Here is a 16,485-nt window from a genome sequence, read left to right on the forward strand (position 1 = left end):
TGATGCGTCTGCAAGGATGTCTTCCTAAAGAGTGAATTGGAATGTTTGATGCAGTCTCCTTCAGAAGGAACATGGGGTAGGTGGGGGGCTACATTTCAAATTAGAATCTGGCCATGTGGATGGTAGGAATGCAAGGGGAAATCAGAGAAATAGTGGTGTGGCTTCCCTGCAGGGAGAGAACTAAGTGTCCTTTCGAAGATCTAGCTGCCCTTTGCTTGGCAAAGGGTTTTAAATGAATAGAGGCTATAACTGATGCCCCCATTGACTGGAAGATTTATTTACTAATTCAACAAACATTTGCTGGGCAACGACCATTGCAAGACATGGTGCTACATCCTCTAAGTGCAGAAACAAATACAAACAGAATGCAAGCCTCAGGGCATGCCACTTCGGGAACCTAAGGATGAGGGATTGCTCCTTCAGTGAGGCTCGGAAGTGCTCTGCAAATGGGCTGCCATAGAGCACACACTCGGAGGATTAGTGTGGCTTTATCAGGCAGAAAAGAGGGCAAGAGCTTGTGCTTGTGACCCTCTAACATGCAGGAAGGGATAGACGGTGTATAGGCTAAAAAGAAACACAGGCTTCAGTCTGGTGTTGCTACTTGCATGGTAGAATGTCTACCTGGGGGACTTGTGTCATATCATTTACATTCTCTGAGCTCTAGGCTCTTCTTCTATGAGATGGAAATAATAAGAACTTCGCGGCAATGGCTTCTTAGGTTCTTAAGGCCCCGTGCTGCTGACACTTAGAGCTTTTTCATTACCCGAGCGTGGAAGTCACATTTTATTAGAATGGACTCTGTATCTGTTTATACAGTGTCAGAAGCTCTGTCTCTATTCAGTCCTCGTTCTTGGTATAATTATCAACACACAGTAGGCACTAATGAAACATTTGATGAGTAGATGAATTAATGGACTGATACTTTGAGAGAAACATCCTGATCACTGGCTTAGCTGATGGGATCTGGAGCACACAGGGCCCAGCCTGGTTGAGTACCTGGGGCAATGGTGGGGGCAATCAGCAAGTCTGTAAGGCAGGCTGATCTCAGAATACACACAGCCTCAGTGGCATGCTTCTCTAGTAGCAAGGAATTTTCAGCCACTGAAATGACAAGGTCCCTTTGGGGTGTGTGACAGGCCAGTTGGGAGGGACTACTAAACAGATGGAAACCAGTGGGAAGATGACCACCCTGGTCACATGCATTCTGTCATGTATGTATATGGTGAGCAGGCAGCAGTAAAGAGGCTGAAGTCTATTGGCCAAGGCTCCTTGGTTAATAGAAAAAGAAAAGAGCATGAGGGTTCTAGTAAGAGGGTACGGCCAGAAAGGAATGCACAGGCTGAATTGGAGGGGGCCCCCAATTCAGCCTGTGCATTCCTGTTAGGGATACAGGAATAAGCTCAGCTTTCAAGAGCCTTAAAGGCACAGAATCATAAGTAAGTTTCCCTCTGTGGCCACCACTTTTCCACGGGCTCAAGATTCCCTAAATAACTTGCTTACAAGTCACATTCCCAGGGTCATTCATCAGGACTTGGATTAAGTGGTTCCAGATAGAGGCTTACAAAGTTGCGATTTTTATACTCCTCAGTGAATCTAACGCAGACTTGCAAATGCCGCTCCTACAACGTGGGTGACCTCTCCAGCTCTCACTGTTGTCCTCCCTTGAAGCGACCCACCTATGGAGCTTGTGAATAGGAGTCAGGAGCAGACAAGATGGAAAGGTGAGAAGGAAGTCATCTCCTTGTGATCACAGGGTTCAGAAGCAAGTTTTAGAAGGCAGGGGTGGAGGAGTGGAGGAGAGTGGTGGGGGCGTCTGGAATGAGAAGAATCTGGGTGAAGGAGGGAGATTCTGAAAGGCAGAGTTAAGAGGGACTTGAGGAAGTAAAGGATGCAAATCCTGAAGTGATGTGGGCTTTGGGGCATGTGCTGGAGAGAAGTCAAAGGCCCCTGTGCTTGATACACATAATGGCCCTGGAGCCACTCAAGTAGACAGTGCTGTTCAGGACACTTTGATAATAGAAAAGAAAGGGAGGATAGAAACAGGGGTTTGTGGGGCACAGTGAGAAGGCAGGGGCACTGTGGGGGGCAGGTGTGAAGGCAGGGCACTGTGAGGGGGCAGGTGTGAAGGCAGGGCACTGTGGGGGGCAGGTGTGAAGGCAGGGCACTGTGGGGGGCAGGTGTGAAGGCAGGGCACTGTGGGGGGCAGGTGTGAAGGCAGGGCACTGTGGGGGGGCAGGTGTGAAGGCAGGGGCACTGTGGGGGGCAGGTGTGAAGGCAGGGCACTGTGGGGGGCAGGTGTGAAGGCAGGGCACTGTGGGGGGCAGGTGTGAAGGCAGGGGCACTGTGGGGGGCAGGTGTGAAGGCAGGGCACTGTGGGGGGCAGGTGTGAAGGCAGGGCACTGTGGGGGGGTGGGCAGGGTGGGGGGAGGTGTGAAGGCAGGGCACTGTGGGGGGCAGGTGTGAAGGCAGGGCACTGTGGGGGGGCAGGTATGAAGGCAGGGCACTGGGGCGGGCAGAGGCATTGTTTGAGGTACAGGGTGGAGGCAGGGGCATTGAATCAGAGTTGTGTGGGGGCACTGGGGGTTTTGCCCACAGGTGCTGCTGGGTGGCTTGGACAGGAGCTTGTAACTGCTAGTGTCAGTTGAAGAAACTTGAGTTTAGAAACCCAGTGTGCTCTGTAGATTTAACCCAGAGGAACAGCCATTAAAAAGAAACCCGAGGTTCGGTCACTGGGTCTCTAGGAGCTGCCTAGTGGACTGTGAGCAACACTGCTGTGAGGTGCTTCACCCGAGGAGAAGTTCTGTAGCCCAGATGTTTCCTTAACTGGAGTGTGGTGATGACAAGATTCCAGTGAATTGCCCCTATACCTGATACTTAACTCTGACTACAACTAAACTGTGTCTCTACAATTTCACAGATGATGTTTGAGAAATCTGTTTGTCTCTCTGCACCATCCCCCTCTTCTGGCTTTGTGTGCAATCGCTGCCCCTCCCTCCTGCAAGTTCCAGTCATGTCTGTCCAGTTTGTCTGTCTCCTTAAGCACATCGCACTGCAGTACTGGATGCAGCCAGGCCCCAAATCTCCCTTCTTCACTCTCTAAGGACAGAGGGACAGGACCTCTCATTCACGGCCTGGAGGAGGCAGAGCTGGTTGGCACATGGCTAGAAAGTAAGTGAGTTCCACAAGAGACATAAGTGTGGCCCACAAGCTGAGCCTGGCCACTCCCTGCTACACATAGCGCTGGCAAGACTTTAAGAGCCCCAGGCTGCAGGGGGACTTTAACATGACTACAGCTACTCAATAAAGCTAATGGATGCATGGAGAGCACTTCTTTCCTAGCACTTATGACATGGGCCACCATCGCTAAGGTCCCGGGTCATATTGTTAGAGACCATGTGTGCTGGTTTGAATGAAAATGACCCCCATAGGCTCAGAGGGAGTGACACTATTAGGAGGTGTGGCTTTGTTGGAGGAAGTGTGTCACTGGAGGTGGATTTTGAGGCTTCAGATGCCCAAACCAGACCCAGTGTCACTCTCTCTTCCTGCTGGCTGCCCATCCAGATGTAGAACCCTCAGCTACCTCTCCAGCACCACATTTGCCTACTGCCATGCTTCTTGCCATGATGACAATGGACTGAACCTCTGAACCTGTAAGCAAGCCTCAATTAAACGTCTTCCTTTATCAGAGTTGCAGTGGTCATGTATGGTGTCTCTTCACAGTAATAGAAATCCTAACTAAGACAGTCCTTTGGGAAGGGTCTTGTATTCCCATTATTTCTCAGATTCAGAACAGAGGGCAGGAGAAAGCAAGCAAGGCACCATCTTCTTCTGTTCTTGTAGCTTGCTGAGCTCCGAGCAACAAACAACACCACAGCTTGTTTGCCACTCTGGGTCTCGGTTCTGCCAGCTGCCGTGGCTGGTGTCTTCTTTGCATCCCGCTCCTTTCCCAACTCTGAGGGTGCCTGGGCCCGAGGAAAGTAGGTGATGTAATGTGCTATCTGAGTTGGCTTCTGCCTGAAGCTCTGTCTCTGTGGCCCTGTGACAGGAAGGTGATTGGCGTGATGAGAAAGACCCATTGCACACATTGTCACCAAGCACTGACCAGGCTGATCATCCACTGCCTATGTTTTGTTCACTTTTTCTAGTCACTTTCTCCTCTTAGTCTATTCCCACACCCACTGTTTCCATAATCTTGAATTTTTGTTTTGTTCTGTTTATTTTTAGTTTTTTTTTAACTTGCTTCTGACTACTCCTTCTTGCTTGTTGTTTTTCCATAAAAAAATCTAACAGTGTGTGACGATGAACCTGAAGTGTTGAGACTACAAAGGCGAGTCGAAGAAGACTGTCAAATACCAGATATAGACCAGACACAGCTTGTGAGAGTTGACACAATCACAGAGTTGGGCTTTGCACATGTGTCTGGAAAGTGTGAATATGCAGGGTATAGTGTGAAAGTTGCCCCTCAACAGAGTTGGTTTTAGGGCAGATGATTAGAGAAGGGAGAATTTGGTATAGGGGATGGCCCAAGTAAACAACTTCTTGATACGTGATTCCATACCAGTCGGCCACAGGCATCCTCCATGGACTGAACTAAAGAAGAACCCAAGCACTGAGGCCCTGGAATTAAAATGTCTGGCTCAAGTCACAGTTCATCTGTTTACAAGCCAGTGGGATTTGAGTTGTCTACTCTCCCTTCCACACTTACAAAATCAGGAGAAACTTAGTACATACTTTATCGGCTCAGTCAGTGAGATAAGCATGAAAAGACCCTGGGGAGTGGTCCTGTACCTCATAGCAGCTTAGGTCTAGTTAGGTATACTTATGGCCAACTGAAGATAGAAAAAACATTGTGGGTCAACAGAAAGGGTGGGTCAACTAGACACTTCCACTTTTCAGTCTTAGCATCAGAGTGAGCCTTTGTAGAGATCACAGTGGACCTCTTAACCAAAAGGCCATCATGGGTCAAAATCCCAAGCTCAGGGAGAGAATTTTCCTAAGCCAGTCAACTAAGGAACAACACAGGCTGCACACTAAGACCCTCTGGGACAAGCCTCTATATCAGCATATTACATCTCAGTCCTTGAGAGTTGAACTTTTGCCATCATTAATACAAGCTTTAGATCTTGACTTACTGTCACATATTCATTAATCTGCAAGATCTTCTTGACCAGCTATTATGTATGAATCTCCATGTCAGATCATAGACATGGTCCCTATGTCCATGAATATTGCAGGATTGGGGTAGGGGTGGGGGGAAGACTTGCATCAAACAAAACAACGTGAAGGTAAAAAAATCACAACTTGAAGGTAGAAGCTATAGAATTGGGGATCTACCTGTTGTGTCAAGATTATGTGCTTATCTCTCAGAACAATGTGTTGTACCTGCTTGAGGCAGGTACCGAATGCTTGCTTGTTGAATGAACACTGTGTGATTACAATGGGCAGGTCAAGATAGGACAGGTGTATAAGGTGGGGGTGTACTGATCTGCAGAGAGTCTAGGGAAACCTTCCCTTCAGGAACCGATGCTGAAAGTGGGCTCCAATTGGGTGAGTGAGACCAGGTGAATTCTGGGCTTGGAGAGTGCTGTAGTTAAAAGGCAAATGAGACTTTGGAGGAAACAAAAGCAGACGTCCTTTTGGCCAATAATCCTGGCAGTTATACGAATAGAAAGAGTCATCAGATGGGCCAATTAACAATAATGTTGGTAGACACAGGAAAGAATCACGGCATCTAGCATCCACAGAAAAGGTTCAATAGTTGTAGTCATTTGATGAACTTTTCCTTACTGACAATTTACACTCTTTCCAATTTCAGCTCAGTAATCTGAGGCCTTCCATCTTTGGATGTTTTCAAAGTCACATATCTAGATTCATTTATTTAATTTATTTAATTAACCTTTATTTAATAGTCTCATTAGCCTTTTTGAGGCAGGCACAAAGATTCCAACAGCCTAGTTGAAGAAAAGGGGATGCAGGAGTTTGACTGACATGTGGTTGAATTGAGATGTGTATCTATTATGTCTGTACTGTGAACTGAATGATGTCCTCCAAGATTCTAATGTTAAATGTCTAGCCATGAGCATGACCATAGTTGGGTATGGAGTCTCTAAGAAGGTACTTAGGTTAAATGAGGTCATAAAGGTGGAGCCCCTAGCTAGCATCATTAATATTTCCCTAAGAGAAGATGATACATGAGACAGCTAGCTGGCTTTCTTCTCCTCTCTTCTTTGTGATTTCATCTCCCATTCTTTACTCCAATTGGAGCTCAGAAGAAAGGCTATGTGAGGCTATAACTGCTATTTATAAATGACACAACTAATTCCCTGTTGACAGCAGAAAAGCACAAGAACTCAAGCCAACTGGTTCTTATTTCTAGGCTCCTATAGTTGCCATATTCTCTCCTCCTGAAACTTTCTTAGCCAAAGGAGTGAATGAAGGTCAGAGTCTGGATAACTCTTTAATCTCAACCGTTTTTGTTTAGTGTTATCATGACTAAGGAACAACCATTTGTGCTCCTCAAGGTTTGGCAGGGTATGTCTTTCAGACCTGGATCTACAATTGTGTAAATTGATAGTTGAAAACAAAAATGTTATAATTTTCCTAAGACTGAAATGGACATGCCTTATACAAAAGTAGAGCTGCCAGGCTTTCTCTGGATGCAGAGCTGAGGACCATCTATAGTGGTACCCAAATGTTTGGGTGTGTGGCTAAAGGTATCTCTGCCTCATTTGATTACTCTCTGGGTAAATACTCTGGCACATGATAGTGTCTGAGTTTAGGTCTCATCTAACATGCATCTTTCCCCTGTATGTAGTTTGGCATTACCCAAACTCCTTGGTTCCTCTTTTATTAATCTGTAAAATGTAGGTAATAACTTGTCCTGATCAGCCCTGACATGACTCCAAAAAACCAAGAAATATTTAGGAAATAAGAAATTGCCATCATGAAAAATAAGCCTAAGAACTTCCATTTCGAAATAAGAATTTTAGCACTAAGTCAGAATCCTTCCTTGTCTTGGTAAAAGGGAAAAATAAATAAATAAAACTATGCATAGGAGGGGAACTTGTCCCTAGATACAGTCATGTAATAATCCATTTGGTCTCCGGGGTGTGTTCCTGTCAATGCACCTCTGTGTAGACGAGCAGAGGGCTCATTCTTGTTAGTGGTAGCCCATCAGATGTTTATTATGGAGTGGCAGAGTAAATTCATTTCTTCTAAGCTCCCTAATCAAATTCGGTAATTTTCCATGGAAGCCATTACATTCTACATGCTTGTTATCCAAATGGTCAAGCCACACCCCTTTGAAACCTACTATAGAGAACGCATTAGGGAAGGGAACAGGCAAGCCTATTTTTGCAATAGGCTTAAAATACAAGAGCATAGGCATTCAGGCAGGCAGAGGAAGGAAGGAGCATGCTGTACCCACCTGCCACTGCTGATGAGGGGCTTATTTCTAAGACACACACAGCACAATGCACACACAATGCAGAGAGAAAACAAAAGACATAGATCACACATTTCAGATGGTTGGTGGACAAAGTTCAGTACATGTCAAGCTTGTTACATCTGAGGTGCACATGGAAACATGGCTCTCTCTCCACTCTGTTCATCAGATGCTTCCCCCTCATCAAATCTTGGCAAATAAACACAGACGCACACATAGAAAATACCACCATAAGCTGACTCTGGTCTATGGAATGAGATGTTGCATGGGACTATGGACACAACAGTATGGGAAGATGGAGTGAGGAAGAAGAGCTTCCATAGTAGCCATTTATGCCCCCCCCCCAGGCATCTCCATCCACAAGGAGAAATAGACCTCCAGAAAAAGGTCTGAGCTTTTAGAGGGAATAGGAAGGCCTCCTGATGAGGACTCAGGCTTCTCTTCCCCAATTATCCCCTTGTATGAGAAGACGGCCTGGTAATCCACATGAGAATTAGGATGACAAGCGTTGACTTGGCTTAAAACTAGGACTGTGATCCCAGGAGCATGGACTCTTACTATGGAAGTTATCACATCTTACAATTGCTTCTCATTTGTTCCCACAAACTTCTGTCTTCTTATTTGTCTTCAGATGACACTACTGTTGGATTGTCCCATGGTTCTTTGTCCCATATGAGATCTACAATCTCAGTAGATTCAGAATTTGGTTTACTCCTTTTGAAAGGAGCAAACCTGGCCAGAATTTTATTACCTTGGAAATATGACTGCATGACATGCCAGAGGGATGATAGGGGGGAGTCTTTTTTAGCTAAGGGTGGTGTGTTGAACAATATGGATGGAAACAGCCCAAGCAGACTGTGCCTATTACCCCCTCAAGCTCCTGGAGCTCCCTCACATGGCCAAGCCCTCCAGATCCAGGCTTCCTGCACTCACCATACAGTGTGATGCTGGCATTGGTGTTGCCAAGCTTATTTGTGGCCACACAGGTATAGTTTCCATAATCCTTCTCTGAGACATTGAAGAAAGTCAAAGTGGATATGCGGCCTTTGTTCTCAATCCTCACTCCATCCAGGCCAGTGGCTAACCTGCAGTAGGAGAAAGCACTATTGGTCTGGACCCTCCATCAAGAGAAGCAGCAGATATGCATAGAAGGCAACGGTGAGTCCTAGAATTACTTCAATGAGGTCCTATTCAAATGTCCTTTCTTCTGACTAGCCCAGCTCACCAATACAAGCCTTAAGTGCCATGTCCTTTATCAAAAGGAAAATGAATCATCATACTCAAAAGACAACTCACTGGAGCCTACCATGTCCATAACTAATCTGAGATTCTAAAACAAGGTCAATGCATTTTGTTGACTTCCCAGCTTCTTCCATTTTTTTTTTTCTTCTCACTTCTGATTCTAAAAGGAAACTCAGTTACAAAGGAGGTGATGACACGTTTTTATCTTGCTTCATGTTTCCCCGGGAGTTTATTACCCTCCTTCTGGGGGGTGCAGCACCAATCGGCTCTGCTTCAGAGTGGCCCCAGTTCCTTCAATGTACCTGGTGTCTTCTTTGAACCACTGGAATTCAGCCATGGGGACAGCAGAGGCTTCACAGCTCAAGATGCCCTTCTGACCAACCGAAACACCAGTGTTCTTCGCTTTTGAAATATAAGGAGGGTCTGTGGAAACAAAAGCAAGCCAAAAAAAAAAAAAGTGACTCCAGGGAATAAGATACATCCATCCACTGATGACACCCTCCTTTTACTAAAACAATTATTTATTTTAGGAAGATGTCACACTTAAATGTGAAGACATTATATTTGCTTCTCAGGCCTTCAACTCAATTCTAAGTTAGTCACGGTCCTGACTTGCTGATAGCTCTGAGAGTCCCAGGAAGACTCCAACTATAAATGATAACACAGGTGTTGATGAGCAGAGCAATCTGATAAAACACTGACCTTCCTGTTGGCAGGCCCTTGAGTGCGGGGCTTTGAGAAAAGGGCACTGTCACTTCTAGATTGTTGGTTTAATCCCCGCCCCTTTCCCTCTGGAGTTCCCTGACAGCAGATCAACTCACAGTTTACAGTGATTTTTACTTTCCGCACATCAGGAGCAGCAACATCATTCAAGGCGCTGCACTCGTACTCCCCGGACTGGTCACGCTTGATGTCAGAGATTTCCAGGTATTCATCCTCACTCACAAATCCCTGGCCTTCTGGGAAAAGAGGGATGGGGCAGAAAACAACATAGAACTGTTACTCTAGAGACAGAAACACCACCCAACCTGAGAGAGTGAAGGGAAGAGGCAAAACCAGGCAATGGGGCTAAACATCCAACAAAGAAACAGGGTGCTTCGAAGTAACACATTCTCTGATGGAGTCCTGAGTAAGTGTATTTGCACGCAAATTGCATTAACTTTTTGTAGAGCATTTGATAATAATGGACTATCAATATTTTTCTTCAATGATTATTATAAGAGTTAATTAAGAAAGTGCATTATAAATACCCCAATAAATTAATAAAGCTTGACAGCTTAAACAGATATGTCATGATCAATAATATAATAAAACACTGCAAGTAACTTTAGGTTTTTATAAACAATATTTTTATTTTTTCATTGTACAGAAATGCCTTTGTATATAAAATATAAGCTAACTAATTCCTTGTAGTAAAAGATAAATGTATTGTATTTCACATTTTAATACAAATAAATTCAAAGTTGCTAGTTCACTTGCAACCTGAGACAGATTAATAAATAACCAGCTTGACTGAGTCATTCTACCATATATATATGTATGTATATATTATGCTGTACATGATAAATAAATACAATTTTAGTTGTCACTTTAAAATTTAAAAATTTAAGCTATAGTGAAGTAGACTAGGGAATTGATGAATGAGTTATTTTGTGTACATGTAGAAATGCATGAAAACTTGTCAAAATAAACATAGTAAGCAATGGACTTGTCATTGCTAGACTACCCCAAAGATTCCATACCTGGTTTTGTGGGTCACTTTATACACTTATGAAGTTAGCAGTTTGATATCCAAAATATATGAAGGTTGAAAAAATTGTTTCACTTTAATTTGTTATTGCATGCTCACTCACAGCCTAGACCCTTCCCTTTATCCCTCATCCTCTACCCTGGTCCATTGAAAAGGGAGCAAGCTCTCTTTTCCAAGTTCTCTTGAAACACTATGCTTAACAGCTTAAAAACTCAAGCAGTGTGAAGGCCAAAAGGCAGAACCATTTTCCTTTCTCGCAGACCTGCTGCCTGATCTTTTGTGCTCCTGAGATTTAGGCCAGCCAATAAAAGCTCAAGAAACAGAGTCATAACTTTCCCCCACCACCCCATAGGCATAGTCTGACCCAGTGTGTGCTTGCTGAACCAAATCTATGTCTACCCTGGCTATAGGCAGCAAAGTGTTGTATCTGTGGGGAGCGCTGGAGGGGGCCTTTTGGAGTCTGGTGATTCCACACCCTAATTGCTCCAGGTCTAGGCTTTGGGGAGCTTCCACCACCTGTGCTGCCCATGTCCCATTGCTTTTTGACACTTGCTGCCTTCCTCAAGTCTGTCCTCCAGCTAGAATATAATATTAGTCCCCAGATGCTGCTTATTAAAGCCATCGCTAGAAGGTATGATGCCCTAGGAGAATGTATTTCCAGGACCCTTATCTATGGAAATTATTTGAGTCACCTTAAGCCAGCACCTCGAACAGTTCCATTCCTCGTGAGTCTGAGGAAACATTGCTTTGGCCACAGGACTCAGGGCTACTTCACAGACATGAGTTAGAACAGTTGGCAAATCCAGCTAAACCAGTGTGGAGATTGAGTATTAAGTGTAGGTAGTTCATCTGTTTTGTTAAATGCACTGTGGGTTAATTGCATGATGGCAAGTATTTTGTAGTACGTTCTTTTAAAAAACAAATGGGCTCTTACCAAAGATAGCCAAACTTCCCATTCTTCCACATTTATTCATTGTCAGAATACCAAAGTGAGACTGGAGACTGAAGGTTTATATGGGTATGTTTGATCTCATTCTTGTTTTGCTCTTTAAAAAACCGCCCAGGGGTCAGTCAACCCAGTTTCAATAGAGGAAATACAATTTATCTTTGTTAAACTCTCAAACTAAGTGAAATCCGAATTCAGATTAAGAAAAAAAAGGAGATGTTTACATCTCCCTACTGAACCCTGTGGATTTGGGCCAAGAACCAGTTTGGACAACTGTGAGGTGGAGGACTTTGACTGGCCACACCACCCTAGAGTTCCAGCAAATGGGGCTCTATGCCTTGTTTTGGAGACCCCATGCTTCCCAACGTATTTTTCAGCTATTCTCAGATCTTCTCTTGTGCCTGGGGACCAATTTCAGGGCAATGCCATTGCAGACTAGTACTGGAGTACTAGGCTAGGATTGCAGGGACGAACCATTCCAGATACTCAGATGAACTACCTACAATGGGCCGGGCAGGAGCCTCAAGCAGGGCCAGTGTTTTCTTCTGTGAGGAAAATAAGAAAGCCACTCAGGATAGACACTGGAAAGATGCCCAGGAAAAGCTCTGCTCAGGCTCAAGAGTGCCTAATGGTGGAAGTGTTAAGGCAACTCCACATAGTTAAAAGGGAGGTTTATTTTGTGGGGTAACTTACAAGTAAAGGGATAGGTTACAGGGTCTGGGAAAGGTGAAGCACAGTCCAGCAGTGTTCTCTGGAGAACTCTGCCCAGTCTACCTCCAGTGTCCAGGATCCAGGAACTAAGAGAGCCGGCACATCTGGATCTTGGGTCTTAAGGGCTCCTGTCTCGGTCCTGCCTCATAGGTGTGACAGTTACCTGAAGCCTCAACGGGAGTAGAACTTCTGGGGCAAAGCTGGAACAGCTACCCACTACAAATGCCAATCAACCCAGGAGTACAGCTGTACAGGCTAAAGGATGGCTTCACGTGACATGGATGCCACATACCTCTGTGTGAACAAGATAGTCTGGGCACTCTGTGGGGGATTCCTAAACATCCTCTGGAATGCGAGAGTTGGTTTTCACTGTCTGTAATGCTGTGTTCAGGGGATGGATATATAACAGCACAAAAGAAAGAATGAAAAGGTGCAATCCATGCAAGATGGGGGTCCTTATAATAGTCCTACCTCATTAAACGAGAAAACAGATTTTGTCAAGTTTGTCCTAGAGAGGAAGTGCTCCTCAGATTTTAATCTGCATGTAAATTCCTCGGGGACGTAAACAATCATATTCTCATTCAGGTGTTTGGAGTGGGTTCCCGGATTCTGAATTTCTCACAAGTGCCCAAGTGCAACTCTGCTGCTGACCTGAGGACACCTTCCAGCAATGAGGGCATCAGGCAGACACCAGGGCTGGTGCTGTCCCAGATAATGGCAGGCTTGTGACGAACTGTGTCTATGCTGTAGTTTGGATCTTAAATGTTGCCTGAAAGCTCATGTGTCAGAGAAAAACCTGACACCATTGGCAAGTAGCATTTTAAGAGGTGGGATCTAATGGGAGGTTTTAGATGGATGAGGTGTGGCCTTGGAGGTGATAGGGGACCATGACCCTCTCCCTTTTCCTCTCCTGGATATGAAATGAGTGTCATTGCTCTGGACTATGTTTCCACCATGATGGCCTTGCCATAGGACCACAGTGAAGCAACCAATCATGACTTTCAGTTCCCTCAGTCCATGAGGCACAGAAAACCCTTTGCTCCTCATACTCTGAACATCTCAGGCATCTGTCATAGTGATGTGAATCTAGCTCAGTCCATGACCTGGTGAGCAGGTCAGGAAGATGCACTAGTGCCCCCTCATGCTGAGATCTGCCTGCACTGCATCTCCAAAGGTGCAACTACCTCAGGAGCTCAGAGAACATATCAAGGCTCAGGCCCAAATCCTTGAAATGTGTTCCCCATTGACTCTCCATGACTTCATAGAAAACATGCAAACCTTCTTTGCTAAACTGTGGGAAGAGGCCCAGTGAAGGTGATTTAGACGCACTAACTACTTTGAATGTTGGATGAGATTTTTAAAGAACAACCAGTTAAGACTGCTGCATGCTGGGAACCCTAGGATCCTGCAGGACAGAGGCTTTCCCTGCACTTTCCAATACTGACTGGAAAATTCTGACTCTGTACTTCAGAGAAGAGGCAGGAAGCAGAGTTTGAGGGGAGCATAAGGTTGGATGGTGGGGATATGGAAAAAATGTGCTAAAATGAGGAAGGTAAGTGAGACAGAGCTGGAACATGCAAGATGCCGAGATCCTCGGGATTCTGAAGACACGCATGAAGGAATTTCTTTTAATAAAGACTACCTGACTATGATATTTTCTCAGACAAAGGACATTAAAGCAGGAGTCTAGGATAGTTTCCCAAATTTTCTCTAGGTGTGATGTTCCAACTCAAGCTGAGGAGCAAGAGGCTTACACCTTCAGGCACCCCCATTAAAGGTTTTAAAAATAGGGGGTATTTCTTTGGAAGTATGGAATATTTCAAAGAGAATATCTCAATTCATTATACTAACAAGACTGAGATCTATGTAGCTACAAATGGGGCCCTTCTAGGGTGAGAGAGGTCACCTCTTCTGACCTAGGATGTGTCCTTGGGTAGAGTGGGAAAGTTATCCTTCTATGGATCCAGGTGCAAGTTCTCATACACTAAGGTCCCGGACCAGCTTTATCATCAGGCCCACCTCTGTCTTTGGAATGGAGATGTAAACTAAGTAGACTAAGAAACTAAGTGAGAGGAAGAAATGTGTGGCCAGGGCTTACTGTCCTCTCAATCACCAGCAGGCATTTAACTCAAGTCTGTTATGATCCAGGAGCTGTGTTGGACACTTTATGTGTGTGAGTGTGTGTGTGGGGGTGGCACCAACAATATAGAGAACAAGACTAATTTCACGAGTTCCAAACTTCAAGCAGATTGTACGTTGTTCTATCTTTAGCTTGGTATTTCAGTTCCTTGCTATTTCCAGATCTCTCACAGAAGGTACAGGAGAGCAGGAAGATATCTCACAGCTGGAAGTAATGTAAGTATTAGGGTATGAACAGATCAGACAGGAAGTCCGAGGAGACACCCAGAGGCCCCCTGACCCACTTCCTCTTTCTTCTAGCCCAAGCCCCAGCCGGCTGCATGTAGGCCATCTGTCTTCCACCCAAGCATCCCTTCTGTTTCTCCAGCAGATTCCTTAGGGCACAGTTGGAAGAAAGAGAGGTCAAAGACTTCAGCCTTCCATGTTTTCGAGATTATTGTCCTGGATAGAATCTTATCTCTTTTCTCTGAAAACCCCTGGGGACAGTTTTAGAATGTGTCCTTTCCCCCCTCTCTCTCTTGACTAGACTGTTCACATGTCATCAAAGTCACTAGCTTCTTCTTGAGGCAAGTCCAGCCCAGCTCCCCCATGGAAATGAGGAAGTCACCTCAGGTGCCTCCGTCTCTGCCATCCTTCTATACATGCTATTTACAGCTGCAGCTCTACCTACCGAAACAGCTCTGTGAAGTTAAACACCAGCACCTGTCACAGCTTTGCCATGAGACCTGTCAGGAGGTGACACGGGGAACATGCCCAGAGGGTGAGAGCCAGTGGCAGGAGGTAATCACAGAGGGAAACTGGAGCATCCGGAGGCAGAGCAAGAAGGGAGAGCATGGGGTGGGGAGCTCTCGGGAAGAAGAGGCAGGAGAAATTAAGAGGCAAGACAGTAGTGGTGGGAGACAGTAGACTCCACAGAAATCCTTTTGCTCATATGAGGAGTGTCCATGAGGCCCAGAGACAGGATCCCCAGGTGTACAGAATTTGAGAGGTTGCAATCATACACATGTTGATTGTGTGCAGACTTTTGACCTCTCACCTTACAGCCAGGCTTGCTAAGCTCCCTAAGCAAACAGCCTTTTGTCTCTTCACTGAAGCCAGGCAGCAAGTCAAGCTATCAAAGGACAAACATTTTGTTCCTTTACATCTAGAGTGTACCCTGTTTAGAAGGCAGCATGCACTAGCCAATGTGTCTCATGCTTGGAACTCTCTTGCAGTGGACTTCTGGAATAAGATAACACCTCAGGAAGAACATATCCCACAGCTTTTGCTGTGAGGTGAATGCATTGTGGCAGAGACCACCAGACGTTTATGTAGCCTAGTGTGCCCACATCCTGCCATTCCATCTTCCTCCTTCTACAGGATTGGTGCCGATAAAACATCACACACACACACACACACACACACACACACACACACACACACACGAGACAACAATTGATTAGAATACAGCTTTCTATTTTTCAGATTGGACTAGAGCTAGGCTGGGAATCCCAGGCTGCCCAGGTTCTTAACACCCCTTTTATGGGCTGATGAGAGCTAGGATGGCACAGACACATGACTTGGTACCCAAGCACTGGCATAAAACTGAGCCTGAGTACTAGAGTGACCAGAAGTCCCGACTCATGAGAACCAAGTACCTACAAAGGTGAGTCAGGAAAGAAATGAGCACATTGAGGGTAATCCTTTCCTTCCTTCCTCCCTCTCCTCCTCCTCCCTCCCTCCCTCCCTTCCTTCCTTCCTTCCTTCCTTCCTTCCTTCCTTCCTTCCTTCCTTCCCTCCCTCCCTCCCCCCTCCCTCTTTCTCTCTTTCTTTCTTGTAAGACAAATTGCTAAACAGTTTTATTAATAAAAAAACTGGAGACAGATATTGGAGTGAAAACTGAAAGATCAGAGAAATAGAACAAGCTACAGCTAACCTCACCTCACCAACTCCTCAGCCTCCAGAGAAAGCTACTTCCTGTATACCCACGCCTATATCCTTTCTGTGCCCTGCCATCTTACTTCCTCTCTCTGCTCAGCTACATCACTTTCCTCTTTCTGCCTAGCTCTATCACTTCCTGTCTATCTGTTCAGACCTCCAGACCTCTATGGTTAACTAGTTCTGGGAATTAAAGCATGTGCCACCATGCCTGGCTCTGTTCCCAGTGTGGCCTTGAACTCACAGAGATCCAGATGAATCTCTGCCTCCTAGGATTAAAGGTGTGTGCTACCATTGCCTGACTTCTATGTTTAATACAGTGGCTGGCTTTTTCCT

General features: G+C 45.4%; 1 protein-coding gene across 6 annotated transcripts in view; it reads right to left on the minus strand.

The window, feature by feature from the left end:
- Positions 1 to 16,485, minus strand: part of Opcml (opioid binding protein/cell adhesion molecule like) — a 1,136,545-nt gene that overhangs the window by 14,833 nt on the left and 1,105,227 nt on the right. For 3 of the 6 annotated variants that reach the window (XM_028883054.2, XM_028883057.2, XM_028883052.2), the window contains 4 exons: positions 9,508 to 9,645; positions 8,989 to 9,109; positions 8,378 to 8,529; positions 7,427 to 7,453 (listed from right to left, as the gene is read on the minus strand). In XM_028883054.2, the coding sequence (XP_028738887.1) occupies positions 7,427 to 7,453; positions 8,378 to 8,529; positions 8,989 to 9,109; positions 9,508 to 9,645 (438 nt within the window). The remainder of the gene's footprint in view (positions 1 to 7,426; positions 7,454 to 8,377; positions 8,530 to 8,988; positions 9,110 to 9,507; positions 9,646 to 16,485) is intronic. The other 3 variants (XM_028883053.2, XM_028883056.2, XM_028883055.2) reach the window with 3 other exon arrangements.

The sequence above is a fragment of the Peromyscus leucopus genome, chromosome 7 (assembly GCF_004664715.2).
Source record: "Peromyscus leucopus breed LL Stock chromosome 7, UCI_PerLeu_2.1, whole genome shotgun sequence".
Lineage (NCBI taxonomy): Eukaryota > Metazoa > Chordata > Mammalia > Rodentia > Cricetidae > Peromyscus > Peromyscus leucopus.